The 22,629-nt window shown below is 40.2% G+C and overlaps 1 protein-coding gene across 3 annotated transcripts in view; it reads left to right on the top strand.

Annotated features, from left to right (window-relative positions):
• The window catches only part of MAP2K5 (mitogen-activated protein kinase kinase 5), a 120,980-nt gene that overhangs the window by 14,565 nt on the left and 83,786 nt on the right, over positions 1-22,629 (top strand). For all 3 annotated transcript variants that reach the window (XR_010614524.1, XM_065688126.1, XM_065688125.1), the window contains exons 4-8: positions 1,142-1,211; positions 4,951-4,991; positions 5,741-5,808; positions 8,724-8,772; positions 13,725-13,789. Coding sequence is in view for 2 of the 3 variants with exons in the window: in XM_065688126.1 (XP_065544198.1) it covers positions 1,142-1,211; positions 4,951-4,991; positions 5,741-5,808; positions 8,724-8,772; positions 13,725-13,789 (293 nt within the window). In the remaining variant the exon portion in view is untranslated. The remainder of the gene's footprint in view (positions 1-1,141; positions 1,212-4,950; positions 4,992-5,740; positions 5,809-8,723; positions 8,773-13,724; positions 13,790-22,629) is intronic.

The following is a 22,629-nucleotide window of genomic DNA, read 5'->3' as shown; positions in this document are numbered from 1 at the left end:
AGTGACATGCTGAAGTCTTAGACCACACTCAGCTGGTGAGAATTAGCTTGAAAGTCAGTGGTGCTGCACTGATTTATGCCATGAAGATCTGGCCCACAGCCAATGTGTTTGCTTCAAAAGATGTTTGGTGGTTGCAGAAGAAACACGCTTTGTGATGTGCTGTCAACGTGTAACACGTTGTGATGAGAGATGTGCGCGTTGTAGGCAGTAAACTCATAGCAAGGTCCGTCTCGTGCCCCAGGGTTGTCTGGTTGTGATGTTAAATGTCCTGTCTGGTGAGTGTTCACCCCTCCTTTGGAGTGAGGGTCAATTAAAAGAGGCTAATAGAGGTTTCACTGTTTGGTCCAAATCTTTATTTCTTTATTTAATCCCACTCTTCATTCTCATGAGGATGCCATCCCATGAGAAGCCACTTCTTAGACTTCCTCATACCACCTTACATATCTTATATATTCTTGGGTCATGACGTTCTCATGTACTTTTGCGTTCCTTTTTGTCCATTCTTCACCTTTCTTTATCAATAAACTTCTCCCTGGTCACTCCTGGCAGTTCCTGTGTAGTCCAAGGTCTCAGCATGTCTGCAGTGGCTTTCCATTGCCTGCCCTACGTGTTAGATGTGCGTACTGAGGCAGTGCACAGCATCTCTGCTTATGTGGCATGTGGCCCCAACTGCCCTGACTGTGCTTCATCTCTGCGTGTTCTTGGATGGTTTCCAGATCCTTTTTTCCCCTCAGAGTTTTCCTAATAGCACACTTTGTGCTTATATTTACAGCATTTCTTCATTTCCACGTTTGACTGGTTTTTTTCCACTTTCTCCAGGTGTGGCAACTGCTGTGTTTGCTGTAAATGTTGCATTTGCTTGCTCATCTGAAGTATTCCCAGGTTTCAGGTGGGCCTGAAACTTGTGTAGTTGAGCCAAGAACAGATCCCTGGGCTGGAGTCAGTACTAATGCAGCCTCTGGGTTGCCTTCCTCCCATGCCGCTTCATTGCGTGTGCATTGCAAATGTTCAGAAAGCATTGTAAAAGCTCACTTACTATAGCAATTTAAAAAAAATGAAATTAATTGAATTAACCAATCCATAAGAGCTCTTACTACGTGTATACAATACTGAGTAATCTCTTTCTTTAATCTCTTTGCAGTATTACTCCACTATAATGGAACAGCAAGTAAATGGACAGTTAATAGAGCCTCTACAGATATATCCAAGAGGTAATGCTGAACAAGTTCTAATCAACAGTGATGATATCAGTAAACTCTTTCATCAACAGTTATGTTTTTGGGGAGGTTTAAATGCATGTAACATGATGTTTACCTCTTAATTTGGATAGAAGGATTCATTATTGTTAGGGAGTGTAGTGAAAACTACATTTATTGTGTATAAAATAGCTAATTTACTGGAGTAAATTAGACTAACTAGATTCAGTTTGCATAAGACATATATAAGTACATTTAAAAACCTCATTGGTGATGGTTCTGCATGTATTCAAACCAAAGCAGATGAATAACTTAAGTTTTGGGTACTTAAGAAAATGGGGCTTTGTTAAGATCTTCTAATCTCATTGATCAGTTTAACAGGCTGTCATTGTTCACTTTCAAAATGGGAATGTGTCGGACACAGCAGCTGATCTGTGACACATTTTAAGTGAGATTTTGCCACTTAGCAGTGGTATCCAAATGATCCCAAGTACTTTAATAGCCCTCCTGAACAGGGAGAGGTGTAATCAGTTATGTGGGCTGAGGCAATTAAAAAATAGGCCATCTGCATCCTGAACAAAAATCCGTAGGTAGCTGGTTCGGTTTTTGGGAGTGCTCTGCTCTCTCTAAACTCCAGTAATGGTTAAAGGAAGACTGATACATTACATAACTCCACTGATTCATTCAGACGCTCTCTTTGAATCTGCTTCTTAATTGATGAAACAGGTTTAAATTCTCCAAGTAAATCTCCCAGCAATAAATTAATTGAAATAATTAAAAATGAAACTGTTCTCACTTAACTGATATTACACAAATAATCATACCATGAGTTTCCCAATTAAACATTCTCGACTTCCATTACTTACAACTCTCTGAAGTTTGAATTGGGCAATTAACCAACAGCCTTCTCAAACACATGCTAATAAGGTCTCCAAAGGAGGCTGGGTTTCCTGTAGTTTAGTATGCTCCTGTGGAAGAGAGACCTGAATTCAAGGGGAGTACAGAGGTTATTCTTTTATGGCTCAGACTGCAGGATCCCATTGAGAGGGGGACTCCCGGATACTTGAGCTGTGGGACTCCAGAGCTATCAGCAGTCAAGATGTGCTCTTGTGAGATGAGTGCAAGAGTAGCTGTGAAGAGGGAAGTTGCCTTCTGCCTCTTCCCAGGCTGAGATGTGAGGGTCTCAAAGGGTCCTTAGAGAAAGGCTGAGACCTTTCTCTCTGTAGAAGAGTCCTCTTCTGTAGAAGACCATTTAATTACTGATATACACCATGTCTAAAAACACTGACCACCACTTGCAAGAAATAAAATGCGAGGCTTTCATGTGGCTTGAAGAAGCTGATCTAGTGGGTGATTGTAGTAGGCAGGGAACCTTTCTTGGAAATACAAGGCAATTTGATATATTTCCCCTTAAGCAAGCAGTTAAAGGAAGTTTTGATGTGCTTAATAGCTGCATGCCTCAGTGTTTAAAGGGACATTTAAGATTACAAATCAGGCTTAACCTTATTTTAGATTCTCCTTTTGGGTTGTTCCCGAAGAACCAGTCAAGTGGATTCCCACTCCCGCTCCTGCCCTCCTTTTTGTATTTGCTTTATATCCAAGAATAATCTTTGTACAGATTCAGAATTCATCTTCATGCTGCTGAGCATACAATCCCCATGTATTATTTCCACATTTTCACCATCGGCTCAACTACACATGTCTCCTGGGTTATTTCCTTGTCAGTGGCTTGTCACTGATTCTGAACTGCTTTAGAGCTGAGTTGCTGTTTCATCTTTCCAAATCACCTTCTTAAAACATCTATTCTTTCTAGGTTACAGCTTTAAAGCTACTCCCTTCATACCCAGCCCGCCTCCAAGTTCTGCTGCTGATCTTCTGCAGTATTGAAGAAAATGTGCTTTCCTGCATTGTTTTCTGTCTTCTCGTCCTGCCTCTAATGAACATCCCAAATTCTGTTAGCACAAGCACTTTTCTTTCATGCCCTTTTGCCCATGTCCTGCAGTTTAGAGCCCTATCAGTAATCTGCAGCTTTCTGACGGAATTTCAGGTTCTCCCTTCTTAGGAGCTTTCTTTGCAAGGACAATCTTCCTTTGAGTCCTTTTCCCTTTCTGCCCCTCTCACTTCTGAGGAAGCTTTCCAGTTGCTGTCTCCAGTCAGCACCCAAAACCTCGTGCCTTCCGTACAGCCTGCCAGCAGTAATGGTCCTTGTGCCATCCTGCATTACCTTGCCTGTGCTATATTTGTTTGATAACTGTCTTTAAGGGAAAAAAAAATCCTATTTGGTGTATTTTTTTTAAAAGAAATGTATTGTTGCTATCTAGATAATAAGAGCCAGAGTTGTTTTTTTATACTGTAAATAAACCTCTGTGTGTGCATTTATAGAAATAAGAGTATGTTTGCATACACACACAGATATATACATATAATACATATGTATATCCTATGATAGATATACATAGTGATATATATCCTGTCTATATCTCTCTACATAGATATAGAGATCTATATTCTGTGATATGTGTGTATATATATAAAAATATATACTATGATATCTATATAGAGAGATATACAGAGATATATATATCCTATGATATATATATACCCAATCTATGCAATTCAAGGTGAAGATACCATTCAAATATGTACCATGAAAAATACTATTCTTTCGGTATCTTGTTCAAAATGTTGATTTTCATCTATGGAAAAAATATAGTATGCTTATATGTATATTTGACAATAGTTTGTTGGTTTCTGATTGACTTATTTTTAATGCTCACAGTATCATAATATTTGTCTTCTTTAAGATGCACACTGTAATTTCTGATGTCATTTAAAGGCACGTGGCCTGGCCCTAACTGATGTGTTTAATAACTATCATCTGTGTCCTTCTGACTAATAAATAGTTCTGTTTCCTGCTGTCAAAAATTGAAGGGAAATGCATGTGCATCAGAGAAAGAGAAAAATCAAATACATCCCTCCTCAGACAATCAATCAAAAGTGACAGGCCCTTTAACATACAATTTGTAGGGCACTGTAGTTTTAAAATGGGAACTGTCTGTAACATGTAGCTGGAAGCCTTTGTGGCTTTAACATTTGACAAAAGCACATCCACTGAACAGAAGAACGAGGCAATATACACTTGGAGAGATTTGAGGAAAATGCTTTCTCCTCAAGCAGCAAGTCCCTCTCTAAACCCAGGCATCATCATAACATGCCACATTTGTACATCTGTGTCCAAAATGCAGTATTTTGCATTGCTTTTATCCAGGATTCGGTTGCTGTTGCCCCTGACATGTTTTATTCTACGTTTAAAACAAGCTGTCTGTGTTTGACAATGTGACTAATCCATGACGTGTGGCAGCTGAGTCCTTTAAAATGTATCTTGCAAATATTTCTGTTAAATGCCAGGAAAAAAAATACAACATGTGAAAATATAGTGACATAGGATTTTAATTTGAATTACAAAAAGAATCTGATCATTTAAGCCAGCAGCCCTCTTGATTTGGATGTGTTTTAAGCAGAAATTAGAATTTATATTACACGGTGTCAGAAAGCTCTTAGCATTTATAAATGCTCACTCCTGCAAGTTAAAAATCCTGGTTCATAATTCCCACTCTGGGTCTTGTGAGGCACTTTTCAATCATTTCTCTCTGCTAATTTTGGTGTCACCCTCATTTCTTTTTAAAAGATTCATTTTGAGCAAATTTGTAAATGGCCCTGATGTGTTCTACAATTTAGTCAATTACTGTTTCAGCCTGCAAACCTCCCGGGAAACGGAACATACATGGCCTGAAGGTAGGAATTTCAATAATTGTTTCAGTAAAGTTAGATGGATTTGTAATGCTGTGTTCCACTTATTGAAATGTCAAATAAAACTGCACTTTCTTCAGCTCTGACAAGCAGATTTTTTCTTTCCCCTTTAATTTTTTTTGTTGGTGAGGGTGGGGAAGGATTCATCTGCTGAGTGTTGGCTGCAGGAGCTGTGTATACAGTTTTATTAAGAACGGAATTGCCTTTCTTGTTGTTTTTAACCTCTGCTAATAAGTGCCTAAATTTTAATGTTCAGTTTATCAACTAACGTCTGCCTCTACTTCAAAGCATTAAAAAAACCCCTATGTATTAGTTTGGTTTCAGTCATTTATCTAAGTGTGGAAAGCAAAGCAATGAAATTCTTTTAGGTGGTTTGATTCATTCAGGTATGCTTATTGCTTCTGTAATCGTACCCATTTTGAAATGCAGAAGACTACAGGTATATGAAGTGATTGTTCAGGTTTTAAAATGAGAAGAAATGGTGGGCATATCCCTTTTTTTTTTTTTTTTGTATTATTTAACTAAGCCTTTAGGATGTAAAGACTATATAGTGTGGTCCAGGAATTCTATAGCCTGCTAACCTACATAGAGGCGAGTCCTCAAACACCGGCAAGCATAGCAACAAGCTAATTAACCTTCAGAGTGAAATGAGAAATTCATGGCAAATTACAGGTTAATTAGAACAGTGTCCTCTGAACACAACCGACTGATCAAGATCCTTTCCCTGCCTGCAGGTAAATACTCGAGCAGGGGCTGCTAATAATAGCAGCTCGGCCGTCTCGGATTCACTTCCAAGCAATAGGTAAGAGTCAAGAACGGGAGCATATGGTTTGTTTTCTTTGCTTTTATTAAAACAAAATGGAGCCTTGTGTGCAGAGGTACCAACAATAAGCTTGATGTTGAATAACTTTTTCAATATGACTACCGGGCAGGAAGGAGTGGAGTGGGGAAGGTGAAATTACCTTGATTCATGGATCTTGTTAGACTTGAACTGCTGGTTCTTCACAAGTGTTTTCTGCTGAAGGAAATAAGTCTTTGCTGAGTGTTTCAGGTGGCTTTGTCCTTTATAAAGCATTGAAATACTGTTTGTGGGTGAGCTGATTTGGTTTACTTGATCTAATAATCACCGTCTGTGGCAAGGTCTGTGTGTTTAGGTCTTTGTTACTTACCTCATTCTAGGATTCTTTGATTTAAAATTTGATACCAAATTCAGTAGGTTTAGTGTGGTGTAAGATAATTGAAAAAACTGAGCAGCTTAAGTGCCCTGTTTTATACAGTTTCAGCAAAGTCTGGGAGTCTTATCTCCCTTATCTTTCTTTTTAGATTCCACTTCTGATTTGAAACCCCATATTAAGATCTTAAAATGCAAGGGATTGCATTTTCCTTTTTCCTAGAGATCTGTTAAATACTGGACCATAAATTCCCTGTCACTACGTGAGCTGTTGCAGGCAGTCATTGTACTCAATCTGATGTTAAAACAAACAAAAAAAACCCCTTATATATTCTTACAAGGGAGTAAGAAAAGTCTGACTCTGTCCTCTTCATACAAGAGCATATTTGAATGTGGGATAGAAATCCCTGGAGGTCCCTTTCAGCCTGTATTATTCTGTTACTCTAATAAGCATATAATATTACATATATCTGTGCATCAGCACGCTGCTCCCTTCTCTCTTAAAGCATTTTGAATAAGGAAATGGGCAGAGATGACAATGACCAAAGACCCATCATACTGCTTTAGATCTGCTCGGGCATTGAGGTGTTGGTAGCCACTATGTCAGACACTTCGAAGTGCTGCAATGGTGGGACAGTCCCACAGACCGCAGCATCATATCGTGGGAGTGATGTGGCATGGTTACCCATTGACAAGGAAGATGCCGCCCCACATGGTTTGCAGCAGTGCTGGTGTAGTCCTGCTATTGGTAGCCCCCTTCAACTACCACTAAAACCAGCTTTGATGCTCCCTTTAGTGGCTTTGCAAATTGTAGAGGCAAAAAAAGAATGCCAATACTCTGTGTCAGTCTCCTCTGGCAAAGTTTGCCCTATCCCTTGGGGAAGATCCTCACCAACACTCTTTAAAGGCTATAAATTGGAATGTCTCTATGAACTGCAGCCCTCCTCCCAATCTGTCACATTGCTGAACTAAATAAAGCTGCTTTCTGTTGCTGTTGTGCTTTTGCTTTCAGTACTTCCTGTACTTTGAGCTTGTTCTTGAAGTGCATTGAAAATGAGGCTTCTAGAAGATTCTTGTCACCTTATTTGGTGGTTAATTGCCATTCCTTTTCCGAAACCTTCTGCACTACGAGTTTGGTTTTTGAAGTAATTGAAAGTCTCTCTTTGTTTCATGTTCACAAATTGTTAGTCATGAAAGATGACAAGATCAACTTATGTTTCCTTGGAAAACTTAATTTTGCTTTAAAGTAGTCGTGGGAACAAGAGGCCTATTAAAGAACAAAGCCACCAAATACGAAATCTGTGTTTTCACTGTTCTTGTTAATAATGATCTGTGATCAAGACACGTGCACATGCCTTTCAAGAATATATTATTTTGTACTTTTTAACTTCAGTAATAAGAGCTGAATGTCTCTTTGAGATTAAGTTTTGCAGACATACTGCTACCCAGGCAGGTTGTTGTGTTGAATGAATAAGGGACAGAGATTGTCAGGAAAGGAGGTGAAGCAGTATTTTGCAAGTGAGTGGAAGCAATTTGAAGCCATTAATAGTTTTACCTATAAAACACAGAGAGACAATAGTTGTGGCTTGTTAAAGTTCTACTAGAAAAAAATATATGGCTCATTTTAAGTAATGTAAGACCACTGACAGAGGAGTAGTTTCTCTTGAAATAGGGGGACTGCAGCAGCAAGTTGATCTGGAAGGGATGCACAAAAGGGTGGACTGAGATGAGCTCTTAGGCAGAAGTTCTTCCCTGTGAGGGTGCTGAGGCGCTGGCGCAGGGTGCCCAGAGAAGCTGTTGCTGCCCCATCCCTGGCAGTGCTCAAGGCCAGGTTGGATGGGACTTGGAGCAAGCTGCTCCAGTGGAAGGGGTCCCTGCCTGTGGCAGGGGTTGGAACTGAATGAGCTTTAAGGTCCCTTCCAACGCAAACCATTCTAGGATTCTGTGACATGACTCTGTGGCAATCTGGCCTCATCTCCCTGAATTTAGGTGTTACCCCTGAGATGCCTAAATCAGGACTTATGCTGCCTACACACCATGCTCCAGTCTATGGTCAGTTGAGGTGGTGAGGCTGCATCGGCAGCATACAGCTCTGCTGCACGTTTATAGAAATTACTGAGGGATAATGCCTTCAGGAGTTTTAAAACAAGATGGGGCACCTGAAAACTGGATGTGAACCTGATTTTCATGTTGTTTCTTGAAACTTAGGGGGTGTGAGGGTATATGTTTGTTGTAATTTTTTTTTTTTCTTTGAACTGGCATTCAATAGGTTGTATCTCACAGGGCAGTACAGGCAGGTATCTAAAACAGTTTGTAAAGGTGAGAATACATGGAGTTTTTAAAACGTTCATCGCTTTCCATGTGTGCTGTCTGTAGTTCGAGAAGTAGCTATACTGACCATCAGTCAGCATTGCTAACGTTAACCCTACTCAGAATATGTAACCATGAACTTAACCTGACAGCTTGTGGTTTCTCATGCTTTCACTCAATTTTATAGAGTGAAATGGCACAGTAATTTAAAATAATTGCCTCTTTCTTATTTTCAGCTTAAAAAAGTCTTCTGCAGAGCTGAAGAAAATACTTGCAAATGGCCAGGTAGGTGCACTGAATTGAGCCTGGGCTACATGCACGTCTCGTTACTACCTCGTTCTGCAGTGATTGGCACACCTCAAATAGGTGGCGAGATGCTTACTGCTCATTTAGCTGTAATGTGTTCTTTTAATACAGAACTGGAGGGACCATGAAAACCTTCATGATATGAATGAGTTATGTGTCCTGATTTGCTTTGATTGGCATAGCAATTTGCTTCCCATTTCTCAAAATGTGCTAATCAGATTTAGCTCCAGATAGATTGAAGTACCTCACACATGTTGTGCTGCTGCCACAATTTCAAGGAAGAAAGTTAATCAATTTTGAATAACTAAGTCAACTGCTCACTTCAGATGACCTTTGTGGTTTTTAGGGCAGTTGATACTTAAATATTTAGCAGGTTCTTGCAAGGAACTGCTCTCTACTATTTGCAGTTACCTTATGTTGTGGCTTCTTAAAAAACCTAAAACACAACCTAAAGCAAAACAAACCCCAGAGTTGTGGAAAGCTGTCGTGTTGCTGCTTCTCCTGCTGGAGACATTCAGATTCTGGCACCCAGAAGTAAAAGGTTTAATGTAACAATTAATGGAGAAATGGATGTCCTGGAGAAACATTTCATACCAATTTTGAGCTGAATGCATGGCCAGGCTTGCAGTAGTATAATGATATTAAATATACACTGTTAAATTAAACTACCTTTAAAAGAACCTCAGATTCTTCAGCAGCACCAACATAAATATGTTTTAATGTTTGTCATAGTGAAAGCCCTTTGATAGCCTTGGAGGCAGCACCTGTCCATTGCGATCAAGCTTGCCTATTAGGCTCTATTGACTGAGACATCTGTGTCACTGCAAATAAAAGACTCTTATTGATTTTCTTAACTGCTGTTCACTTCCCCTCCATGTTTCGAAGGCTGAAATCTTAATTATCTCAGATGCGTATTCAGTGCCTTCACACAATGACCTCTCCAAGCCTCATTGGCATTTCATGAATCAAGTAGTTGTAGTTGAGCGTGTCAAGAAGATAAAGGCTGGTCTTCATGCTTGTCCTTCAGTATCACCTGTAACATTGTGGTCTAATAGATGAGGGTGCTGCTCTAAAATGTGAGCCAAGCAGCCCAGTGCTGCAGCCTTGCCTGTTTGGCACTGAATCCTTTGAATACAGCTTGGAAATGTATTTTAAAGCCTGACGTGCAGACTGAGTTTTATATTCACAGGTGCCTACCAGGTAGATTTCTTAATGTTTCGAAATTGTTCCTATGCAGTCTGTTTCTCTGGATAAATTAAAGTCCTGTAAATACCAGCAGCATGCTTCTGATCCTTGAAAATCAAGTTGATAATTACTCTAATATTACTAATAGGTTTTGAAGTAGAATTACAGACTGTAAGTAAAAGCTCTCTTTTTGTGATTGAGTCCATAAGCTGAATTTGGCATTTCATTGGTTCTCGGCAATAGAAATGAACATTTTCTGTGCCCTGCAATAGATTTATGGATTTCTTTCCTGCATAGTAGAATAGTAGAAAGACATAAAGGGACCAAAGCTCTTACTCTGATATTTAAAAATGTTACTTAAACCCATTTAAAAAGAAAAAGAAAAGAAAAATTAAGTTTTAACCCTACCTTTCAGTCCCCCTGCTCTGGCAGGAGCTGCACTGCTTTCTGTTGAGAGAAGATGCTTTTCGTTATGCTGCATTGTGTTCTGCAGAATTTGGTCACAGCTCTGTAACTGGAGATAGGTTTCTAGTTGTAACTTTAACTTTTTCTCCTTTTGGGGGGTTAAGTCACACTCATCATTACTTAAGTATTGGTTGGGTTATTATTTTTCATTATTTTTTGGCAGTTTATGCTTTCAGGCATTCATAATGATATTCCTCTAGTAGTTTCCATTTAGGTTTAATAAGGAATTCATATTAATCATTAAAAGAAGGGGACATGATTCTTCAAGATAATCAAATATTGACAAGTTAGAAATAGCTTTCTGCCTAGGTTCATTGATATAGGTGATGTGATATAAATATTTATTTCTTTTCTGTCACTCAGAGTAAATGCCACCAATTGATTCAGCATTGATATAGTGTCAACAGTTCATAAGAAACATTTGACTGGCTTGTGTTTTCCGATTAGTCTCTGCTCTATAAAGTGGGATTTACTAAATCTCTTCAATTGTCTGCTTATAGAGTGTGACTGCTTTCTGAAACCATTATTGCTTCGATTCGTAAAGCAAAGGTATGGCTATAGGACTTTGCTTCTGTCAGGCCCTTACATATAAAATAAGGATTAATTGAGCATTTTGGTTTTAATGATTTACAAGAGTTAGACACTGATTTCTTTCAAAACCAGCAGGTATAAGCAAGGGATGTTTTGTTTGCTGATCCATAATTGAAGTCTCTTTCACTTTGTCATTAATTCTGTTACTATTAGCATCCAATCAAACTTGGGTTTGCAGGTTTAATATTCCAGCCCTTACTGTTGAGTTCATTGTTATTATGTTATCATTTTATGATTGAGAATCCAGTTTTCCCAGTAAAATAAATAAATCACCACAGATTTTTGGCATCTTTATTTGAGCCAATAAATCACACTTTATCTCTCTATCGGTTGCTGGCAGATACTTGCTCCACCCCAGGCTTCCTATTTCACCCTGGGTTTCTGGTTGCTCTTTATGCATAGAGAAAAGAAATGGTGCTGGGCTGACAGCGGGTGCAAGCAGTGCAATGGCAGAGGATGGAGCTGCTCTTATCACTGTCTTTTGGGGACTGAGGTGAAGAAAATAACTCCTTTTACCATTTAGCAAAAAGCAGGAGAAAAGAGAACGCATTTTATGTCTCTGGTTCTGCTCAATTTGTTGCTTATAACTTGTGTAACTGCAAAAAAAATCTTCCCCCTCACCCCCCCAAAGAAGCAAAGATAAAAGTTCATGGCTTTATGGATTCATTTAGATTCTCTTAAGAGTTATGTTTAGAAGAACATTGCTGGAAATTTAGCAAAAAGATGTTTGTTGTTGCCTCAAAGGCTGGAGAATTGAAGTCCTCCAGCTTAGAAGAGCAGAACTCCTTAAACCCAGTGTGTGCTTTAAATTAACGAGTACTGCAGTCTGAGAGAAATGATTTTTAGGATCCACTATAGATTCTTCATGTACTTTAAAACCTATTCAGGAGCTATTGTTCCTCATGAGGTACCTCTTTTTTTCCCTCCTTTTTATTTGCATTTTCTGATTGTTGCAATAAGTAAGGTAGCTTTCAGGACTAAACTAAATGTTCATTTTCATCCTAAACCTTGGTACTTGAATGGGCTATTTAATACCCTCTTAAGATTATCTGGCCCCAGGTTTAACTACAAATAGGTGATAATGTAGAGTCAACTTCTGCTTGGAGGTATTTTGAAGTTTTTCAGAATTTGGAGATTCTACCCTTGCTGGAAGAAATGTAGAGTATTTCCTATGAGAAACAAGGATGCTGTTTATTCAGGTAGTGAAAGGAAAGAGCACAGATTTTGGAGTTCAGCATTTATGTCTTTAATACGTATTATTTAAAATCAATTAATATTCCATTTCTTGTTCCTAAGACTTGCTGAGTATTGGCTCTGTAATGCATTTTACCTTGTTATCATCACTTACTTGTTCCAGTTGAAGGAAGGTTCCTCTTCACTGACATCATATGAAAGGGGATGCTTAAGCATGGCTTAGTAACTTGAGGGCACATGTCCCCATTGAATTTAAAAGTTGTTTCAGAAGATGGATAAATACAGACAGTTGGCTTACGGTGAGCTGTGACCATGTGGTACTTGAAATCACTGATCTGAAGCTATTTCAGATGTGTTTACGTGATCTCTAATCACATCAGTGATAGCAGAGCAGACATCATTAGGGGGGTTGATGCCTTTTAACACAAAAATTACAATCTTTAAACAGCCATGCCAACTCATGTGGAATGTATAACTTGGTATCCTATAAAATACAAATGGTTGCTAGAAATGAGTTAATGCTTCATAGGAAAATCTCTTCTAATAAGGGATTTACCCAATCCTATGCGACTTCAGGCAGAGAGGGAGATCTTTTTGTAACAGAAAATGCATACAGCCCAGAATTCATTCTGATGATAGCTTTCTTTTCAAGCATACATGTGCATGCAAAAATGCCTTCAGTGACCTTTCTTTAACAGGTGGGAAATCAGAATAACTGTATTTGTACAGGAAAAGGTGGAACTGTAGTTTTACATTTGAATTGTTCATTCAGCGCTACAGTAAGCTTTTTATAAAAGCAGTATCAGAAAGATCCCAAATCCCAGCATTTACAATGTATGGTGCTTGTGCTGGGCTTCTGTTGAAGATCTGAGGATATCTTCATGTCTGGAGAGCTGTCCTGGTGAACAGAAAGATAGAGGCAAGCAATTGGTTGTGTATTTCAAGGAAAATCATCTTTGCTGGATAAGCACATGAAGACTGTTTTCCAAAGATTTGTGTTTGTTAAAAGGTGGATAAATGAAGCACTGTGAAGCTTTCCTAGTGCCAGAACTGTCACTCAATTAGTATCAGTTATGCTCATTCCAGAATAAATCATCTAGTTTTTGAGCCACACTTAAGATGACAGTTTCCTGGTGGATTGTTTCCATTCACCTCCAACTTTGGCTTTGGTTATGTGCTGTTCTGGAGACCCTTTTCCTATCAGTATCTGTGACCTGACCCTCTTGAGCTATATTATATCATTCCATTTTGACACCTTTTATCAAACTTTAATGAAATGACCCAGGCAAACAAATTGTCATTAAACTTTCCATCACTTTGTCCCTTGGTATCGTCTTTTATAAATTGGACAGCAAATGTTGTATTGATCTTCTCGTTCTTGCAGCTGAACTTGAAATGACCCAGACTGCTTGTTGTTTATGGCCTAGAGTTGCTTTTCCTTGACATTTCCATCCACAGCATGACATCTCTTTTGTTTTTCTTTCTTTCTTGTGGAGATGAATGAACAAGACATACGGTATCGAGACATCCTCGGTCATGGCAATGGAGGCACAGTCTACAAGTGAGTGTTGAATTTCACTTCAAATTGTTGAAAATGGAATTTAAAAGTGCCTTTTTTTTTCGTTACCCTTATATTTGTATTGAGATGTAGGTGGGCAGTGCTGCTGTGAAGAAAAGATTATAAAATACGTTCTTAATAGGAGCTTTTTAAGAATCCTCTGCATATTTGCAAGGTATCTGCTCTTGGCTGCCGTGAGGGCTGGTGCATTTTTATTATCTTTTTAATACTTAGCTGTGAATCCCTCCTGGGTAACAAGTTAATGGTTCACAAGTGGAACTTGAAATGTCCTGAAGCATAATGAATTGCCTTCAGTATTTGCAATGCCATTATTCTTGCTGCTTTACCACGCCCTTTGCTAGCCCAGTACTGAGAATGACACCAGTGGGATGTGATGACACCGCTGCTCTGCCTTTCTCTAGCAATTCCAAATTAGTAAATAACCCCTTTTGCTGCTGCAGTGACTTCCCTCCCTCACGAGCAGCTTCACACATAGGCTGATGAATACATTAAATGATGAACTCCCCCAAATTTTGGTAGTGAAGCTTATACCCTGCAGCCAGTATTAATTTTAATATTGTAAAGATTATAATAGCAGAGATATAGTTTTCTCGACAGGAAAGTCTTTCTCATGCATAGTGCAAAGTTTAAACTACATAATGTAATATCTGGTACTTAATAGTCTGCAGTGGTGTATGAAAAATATTCTACTAGGAATTAAGAAATCCATACTTTGTAAGAAAGCCCTGAGGGAGTAATAAAGGTTTCCTCCAGAGAGCTATTTACCATATACAGTAACCCAGCATCCCATTATGATTTTGTTTATACCTTAGACATTTTAACTTTGAGATTAACATTTTTTTTTAGATGTTTTAAAAGCCATGGTGCATTTAGTGTAGTTTCTAATTGGCTGCCAACATGGCAAAACGACTCTCCTCGCAGAAGGTTTAATGAAAATGGACTTCCAGAACCTTAAAGGGACAAATCCAGTCTTTGAATAGACTCTTCAGAAATCAGGTTAGCCCGGTAGATGGAACATAGTTCAGACATCTCATTGATGTTCTCCTGTAGAAAGGTATTGCTAGACCAAGGAACTTGTAGAAACAGTATTGTTACCTCACTTACAGTTTAGTAATTGAGATAAAGTAAAATTGAATAATAATGATAGTAATGAAAAGGAGAGAGAAGTAAAACCCAAGGGTTAAAACCCCAAGCAATGCACAATACAATTGCTCCCCACCCACTGACTGATGCCCAGCCTGTCCCAGAGCAGCAACCAGTGGCTCTTAGCCAGATCCCACCAGTTTCTATACTGAGCATGACATTCTATGCTATGGAATATCCAACTGTATTGATAGTAAGAAAGATTTGAGAGAGGGTGTTAAACTTTACAGCTCAGTCAGTGACTTCCTGTTGTTTGCTGACCTGGAGAAGGTTGCTTCCCTTCCCTGTTTACTGATGGAGGCTCCAGGAGTTGATGTAGGTCGAGAAGTATCATGAAGGAGGGCCACGTGCTCTGGTCCGTGCGGAAAGCACTTGAAGCACAGTTAGGAACAAGGAAGGTCCCATGAAGTGAGGGAACCTTTATGTGTCATTGTTACCCAGTTCTGGGTCACTTTCTTTATTAGCTGAATGAAGGAGCTAACAATGCAAAACCATGAGCAGCGTAAGAACGGCCATGCCAGGTCATACAAAAGTCTCTCGCCTTCATTCTCTGTCTGATAGTGGCCAAAGTCTAAGGAATGTAAACCAAGGCAAGTGAATGTGGACTTTGCTAATGGGATTGCACTGAGGATCGGCTGAATTTAACGTCCCTCAGCTTGTATCTGCCCTACTCACAAGGAACATTCCATGCTTGCTGTGTGTGCTTAGTACATGCAGTGACAGAGTGATGTTAGGTGCAGAAGGTGGCATAAAAATATAAATAAATTATATATAAAATACCTCGGAACAGTCATAGAGTCGTGGAATGGTTTGTGTTGGAAGGGACCTTAAAGCTCATACAGCTCCAACCCCCTGCCATGGGCAGGGACACCTTCCGCTAGACCAGGTTGTTCCAGCCTGGCCAACAGTCACCCCATTGTAAAAAGCAACCTGTTCTCTTTGCCAAAAGAGCATCTGAGCCACACAAGCCAAGAAGAAACTGCAAAATGGAATACTTACAGGTAGCTGGATTGCAGTAGTCATAGATAGCAGCCCACATATATTTTATTCCAGTAAATCAATGAACATTTGTCAAATAAAATGAATTGCGAGTGTTTGGCTGTTTTCCTCTTGCAGCAGACCATGCTGTTGGCTCGGTGCAGAAGAGCCTGTGTGTAGTGTGTATTATTGATCCAAGCCTAAAGAATGAGCGTGGCTATGTGGTATCTTTTTTCCCCTTTCTTTCTAGCTCTTTATACTAAGTCATATCCATTATGGCAATGATATATTATCAGCATTGAGCAAACAAGAGAGCGTGTCGCAGGTCGCTGAGCAAAAATCTTGAGCCTCTCTTTCCACGTGAATTAACTACTATTGAAATACTTTATTGAGATTGAAGTATTGATCACTTTTCATGCTAACCCTGGCTTAAGGGGGGAGAGGGGAGGTGGTTTTGTTCTCTTTGGAAGACGTTATGTTTAGTTAGAAAATGTATTTCATTTATTTGGGTTCTTTACAGCTGCAGCTGTTTCATTGCTTGGAGAAGAGGTATCTTAGCTTTATTTTTATGACAGTATAATTATACTTCAGAAATACACTTGATTACTGTGTGTAGCAAAATTGTTCCAGTATATTGGCTCGGCCAGTATTGCTATACAAACAACTTTTCAGTCAATTGAGTCTGGTAAAAAATCAATACTTTATAGCAATATTTCCAGTGAGAACTTGCTGAATCTCAATGTTTTCCCTGCTCTAAAGAGAAGGGATTGTGTAGTTGTTTGAATTCCTATTTTCCCTTACCTTTTGATAAGCTGTTTTCTTATTTAAGGAGTGATAACAATTATGGGGTTAGATATGGCAAGGCCAGTTAATTATCCAATTCTGTGAATATTTGGAAACTCTCAGTTGATGTTATGTCACGGAGATCCGCAGCTTTCTAGAAAAGAGGGCCCTAAGACTGTTGCACTGGTAGATGTACGAACTTCCAGCTCTTCAACAGGCTTTCTAATTCTTATCAGCTATCTTATAAAATAGTTACAGAACCTGGTAGGATGTTAACTGTACAGTTAGGGCTGCTTCACAGCAGCAGAAAACCTCTGTATAGCAGTGCATCTATTGTATTTACTTAAATTGCTATTTTGGAAGAAATCCTTCACTGCTAGGTCCAAAAGACCTTGAAATACGTGCTGCATCTTTTAGCTCCCTCATTGACTGCAGAGCTCCGAGGGGCTGTTTTTATGAGGTTGCTTCTCTTCATAAAAGAAGGTTAACATTTAGGTTTGTAAGGGGATATATAGGCTTTGCCAGCTAGTCTGGAGTAGCTACATTAAATCGTTTAGACCCCAAATCCTTAGTTGTATATATTTTGAACCTAAGTACTACAAAGTAGAGGTGTTTATCTCTAGCAAATAATTATTCTGTGAAGTCTCTCAGATGGCATATCTATAGCATCACTGTTTCCTTCTGCATGTCTGGGATTCTTTCAAAATGTGTCTCGTGTATGGCTTGTCGATCTTTGGGTTCTGTTAGAGGAGTCTCCAGCAGCAGAAAGCCATAATCCTCCGTATAGTGAAATAAACATAAAGTCCCAATGATGCCCTAATTAATTTGTGAAGTTACCAAGTATCTGGGATAGAGATGGAAGAAAAGGGGGAATTGGTTACCATCTTAGCAAAATGCTGCTAAACCAGACGGCTTCACTTTCACTTGAGTAATTGGGAGAAAAGTGGCTGTTGATGATGTCCCGCCCAGCAGAATTGTATAGCAGGGAAATACGGATAAATGCAGAAGCTTAATTTGTTTGAGCAATTTACTGGAGCAATTCTGCTGTTCAGTTCAGTTGTACATTCCAGCATATGCCCATTTTCTTATTCTCTATCTCAACCAACCTTGGGGTGCCCCATTAGCACATTAAACATAGTGTATGGCAAGACAGCTGGGAAGTTGCTGTCTCCTGCATGACAGGCTGCAAATGGCGCCTGCCAGTGTATTGCACATCCTTGAACATCAGCAGGGATAAGCAGTGTCAATTCTGGAGTGGGGAAGCAGGAGGAGATTTAGCTCTGTTGGAGAGTAAGGGAAGTGATACAGTGCCTAGCATGGTCTATGAGAGCTGGAGAGGGGCTTTGGACAAGGGCCTATAGGGAACAGGGCAAGGGGAATGGCTTTAACCTGCCTGAGGGGAGACTGAGATGAGCTCTTAGGCAGAAGCTCTTCCCTGTGAGGGTGCTGAGGCGCTGGCACAGGGTGCCCAGAGAAGCTGTGGCTGCCCCATCCCTGGCAGTGCTCAAGGCCAGGTTGGACACAGGGGCTTGGAGCAAGCTGCTCCAGTGGAAGGGGTCCCTGCCCATGGCAGGTTCTTACTACGTTTCCTGCACATTGCTTGTTCCAGCCTGGTCCTTGATGCAGCTCTGAAGAACGGAGGTATGGGCAGGTTCAATGTTTTGTTTGGTGTTAAAACAAATCTGTGGCCATTTGAAGTCTGAAAATGGCATCTCCCTGCATTCCTGTGGTGCAGTTGAGGCATTTTCCATTATTTCCCTTCCCAGACTACATTCGTTTTCTGTTTCTCTTGTTTTGTTTTATTTTTAGTCACACTGCAAAGCGTTAGATCAGTAAATAGCTGGAGTAAGTCAGAAATACTCCCCCAAATCTCTGCATATTATCATTGCAGTTTAAACAAGACTGACCAGTGATTGCTGTTCACTTGTTTCTTTTGACCCTGGCTATCACTTGCCTGCCTCGTAAAATCTGTTATGCACAAAAGTGCATAAAATGAAGATAAAGTACCTCCTTCAAGTCTGACAAAACCCATTCCTTTGCAGAATGGGAGCTGCAGTGAGAGTAAATAAATGAATGGACAGCAATCACAGCCTAGTTGATGAAACTGTTCAATTAAAGCACAGGCATTTACATGGTGTAATTTCCCTAAATTGCCAATGAGCCCCTTTAGACACAACCAGTGTTCAAATTGATTTCAGCATTGATTTTGGCTGAAGCTGATAAATTTCTGCTTGTTAGTTAAAGTAATTTTGCAGAAGACTTTGTAGTGCAGTATTGAAGTGTTCATTTAGCTGATGGTTAAAAGAGGAGTTATTTACAGAGGGTTCTACTGTTGTTCTGAGATGGGACAATTCCCCGGTCATCTTTTTACTTTTAATTTTTAAGCTTCAGTATACAATCAATACGTTATTGAAGCTGATTAAAATGTATCCAGCCAGCTGCCTATGGCTGCTTAATTAGAAACGGGATGATTCTTAAATTAAAGTTGTTCTGTTTGTGTTGCATGCCCATAGCCTGGGAGATGAAGCAAATAGTAACCTTGAAAACTTGAGTTTGCTCTTGTTACTAATGGGTGAGGTGGTGCGGGAGACTAGGGCAGCTCTCGTTGAAGCTTCCCCAGTATGGGCAAGAGCATGTTTCTTGGTGACATAATACTCCATGTAGTAGAGAATTGGTGGAATTTGCCACCAAGCTTATAGGCACTGGCTGTTCCCCAGCATTGGGTTTACTTATTTAAATCAAGCTTTTGCCCATAGAAGTGAATGTGAGATGACAGGGGGCAGAAGAACCTGTATTTATGTAGGAGTCCTTTCTTGCCATTATGCTGCCAGTGGTGTGTTTCAGACCGTCTCCTTAATCTCTGTTTGATGTCTCTGTGAAGAGCAGTGGCTGTAACAGCACCAGCAAGGTTGACATTGATTTTTCCCTGTCTTTTCACCCCAGATTCTCAAAATGCTAAAAATGAGCCACTCAGATATCCAGTGACCATCATAAGGCTCAGCCAGCCATACCCTGCTCTGACATACAACCACCCTCCCATACGTCACCACAGCTGCTTTAATGGTGATGGCAAGAAGCAATATTAAGAGGAGCAATGCCAGAATTGTTTCTAGCATGTTGCTCATCATGATGTTATCTCCTTGCAGTCCAGTAATGGATAGAGCAATGTAACTAACCTCATGGTGTTTATGCTCACAGCCTGCTCCTGTGGAAGAGCAAGCTTTCTACTGGAAACTGAACCATGATTAAAAGAAAACACTCTTTCTGCTATTACAGTGAATACATAGAAAACGTTTGCTTCTTGGCACAGTTCTGTTTTCTACTGTTGGTCCATACTGAATTACTCAACAGCTCTGTTTTTCCTTAATAGTTGTTATGCTGTGAGTGTCATGAACACATCTCTCTTGAGAAATGGTTCAATAATGCAGAAAAGCCAGCTTTAGGTCTTGTTGTGGAGACATGTGGCATCAAAATGGCCATCATCATAGGATGTGATGTACTTTTTGGCTTATTCTGTTGCTGTAAGTTTCTTCCTAAAACTCTGATGGGTTTACTTGTCCTGGCTGTGTCAGTCTAAACAGAAGTCTAAGAAAACTGCTCTGCTGTCTTCTGCCCTTTGAGATAGTTTAAAGGCAGCAGCTGAAACACACGACTGTGCCTGCATCTGATCTGGATTGGTCCTGTGGTGGTGAGTGACCTGGTATTGGTGATGATTGGACGGGGCTTGGAGCAAGCTGCTCTAGTGGAAGGTGTCCCTGCCTGTGGCAGGGGGTTGGAATTGAATGAGCTTTAAGGTCCCATCCAACCCAAACCATTCCATGATTCTATGCAGGCACCATAACCTCATCAAGCAGTGTCGAGGTGAAGCCTTCTCCATCTTTAGTCCTTTCTGTACAGGTCTCTCTAAGGAATTGGGTCTAAACTGCAATAGGATGGGTACAAGAAGAAAGACTTGTAATCCAGTTTTGATTGACCCTGGAAGTTTGGCTGCAGTGCAGAAGGAAGACTCATGTGAGAGGTAACAGATGGAAGTAGTAGGTTACAGCATGCAAGAGGTGAGGGGTTCATTGTGCTTTGGCTTGGATGGCAAAGTCGCCTCTTTCCCACAGCGATGAGTTGAGACATTTTGCTCATTGCCATTTTCCTTATGCAGCTTTTAGTGCCAGTGTTGCTCTTCTGAAAAGTTTCAAATTCAGATGCAAGTATTTTTTTGTGTGTTTTCTCATTCAACAACAAATCATTTTGCAATCAGTACTCAAGCATCTGTAATAGGGCTTTAGATGGAGGGGAGGTTGGTGTAGATTGCTGTTTGAACTAGCACAGACCCCATAAAAGCTCCTTTTTACAACTGCTGTGCACTTTGGATTTCCTGTTTTAACAGCCAGAGAGTCAGGCTAATGTGTTTGTCTATTGCAGAAGGCAACAACTGTCAAAGTGTTTATTTCCTAGAAACAATTTGAATCTGTTTCTTTAGATGGCCGTCAGAGTATGTGACAATTCTATCATCAGAATGCCAGACTCTGACCAGGAGCATGACAGACAGTGGCAGTACTTGGAAAAAAGAGGGGGAAAAACAGGGGAAAATGAACAGTAAACCAAATCTGTGGGTGATTTGCTGTGTGGAGTTTGCAGCTGGCACATCGCTCTGCAATGCATGGCACTTAGAGGATTGTATTCATCTTGCACAACACTGGCGCAGTCATTTTGCTCTAGGTTATTTATCACAGGGCAGGAAAATGCTCAGTTTGATTTCATTGATGCCCTTACATCTGAAGGTGCTGCTTGCTACAACCAGAGCTTTTTGTGTTAGCTTTTAAACTCAAATAAGAAATGTGGGACTTCTGGGTGTATGCTCATTTCTGCTAGGAAATGCTGAGACTTTTTGTGTGTGTTATTCTATGTGTTGAGTGAGGAGGATATCTGGGGGACAGTTCATCAGTGCAGTGCTATGGGTGAGCTGATACAGATTCAGGGAAACGGGGCGATATTTGTGGTTCTTGTCAAGTGAAATGATGTCTTGATGTTTTAAACAGTTGTGTAATGAATACATGCCAAGGTGTGAAGCAGGAGGAAACGTGTCTAGGAGAATGGACCTGAAATATTTACTCTTATTTTTCCTTTGTAGCCTCAGATTGCCACCTTGGGAAATTGGGAGTGGGGCTTTCAGCACAGGGCTGGCCAAAGCCACAGCTGAGCTCATCCCCTGCTGCAGTCCCACTTCAAGGGGGAGGTTGGGTTAGATGGTGTGGTGGTGCAACCACCACCCTTCCATCTCCTAGAACTGCTGTTAACAGAATGACACGCCAACACTTGAGAGCCAGTAGATCCACAGCACGTCTGAGTTTGTGGCATCAGCCATAAGTTCCTCTAGCATCTCTGTGAGAGGGGAGTTGTGTCCCTGCGTCCTGCAGTCACACCGCTAACACAACAGTACTGTCAGTACATCATTTTGTCATATTTGCTGACATTGGTTGTATTTCTATAACGGGAGGGGACTGAGTCATTGGCATAGCAGACAGGTCATGGCTTTCCCTTGGCAAGGAATATCTTATTGATTAGAAATTGTTTCCGTGGCTATCAGGGGGGAGGAAATAGAAAAATATATCCTGGTGGCCAGCATGAACAGATGGGAAGACAGATCTTGTGTGTGGTAGCCTGCTGCAGGCCCCTTCAGTGCCTTTTTGCACCAGCATTAGCAGCATGATATAATAACTTCAATGAATTTTTGCTTCTAAATAGAGACTGTGTTTACTTGGAGTATCTCAATAGTAAACTCAGATTTTAGTAAGAAGTTATTGTATTTGTTAGGAAAAGCGGTTTGAGAAAGCGCAGGGATCTTTGCATGCTCAGTCCTTGCTGCTGATGTGACCGTCCTGAAGTGACTCGTATGTGAGCAAATGCTTTACAATTAAAAATCA

The sequence above is a fragment of the Lathamus discolor genome, chromosome 8, assembly GCF_037157495.1.
Source record: "Lathamus discolor isolate bLatDis1 chromosome 8, bLatDis1.hap1, whole genome shotgun sequence".
Classification (NCBI taxonomy): domain Eukaryota; kingdom Metazoa; phylum Chordata; class Aves; order Psittaciformes; family Psittacidae; genus Lathamus; species Lathamus discolor.
This window is presented reverse-complemented; position numbering and strand designations above follow the sequence as displayed.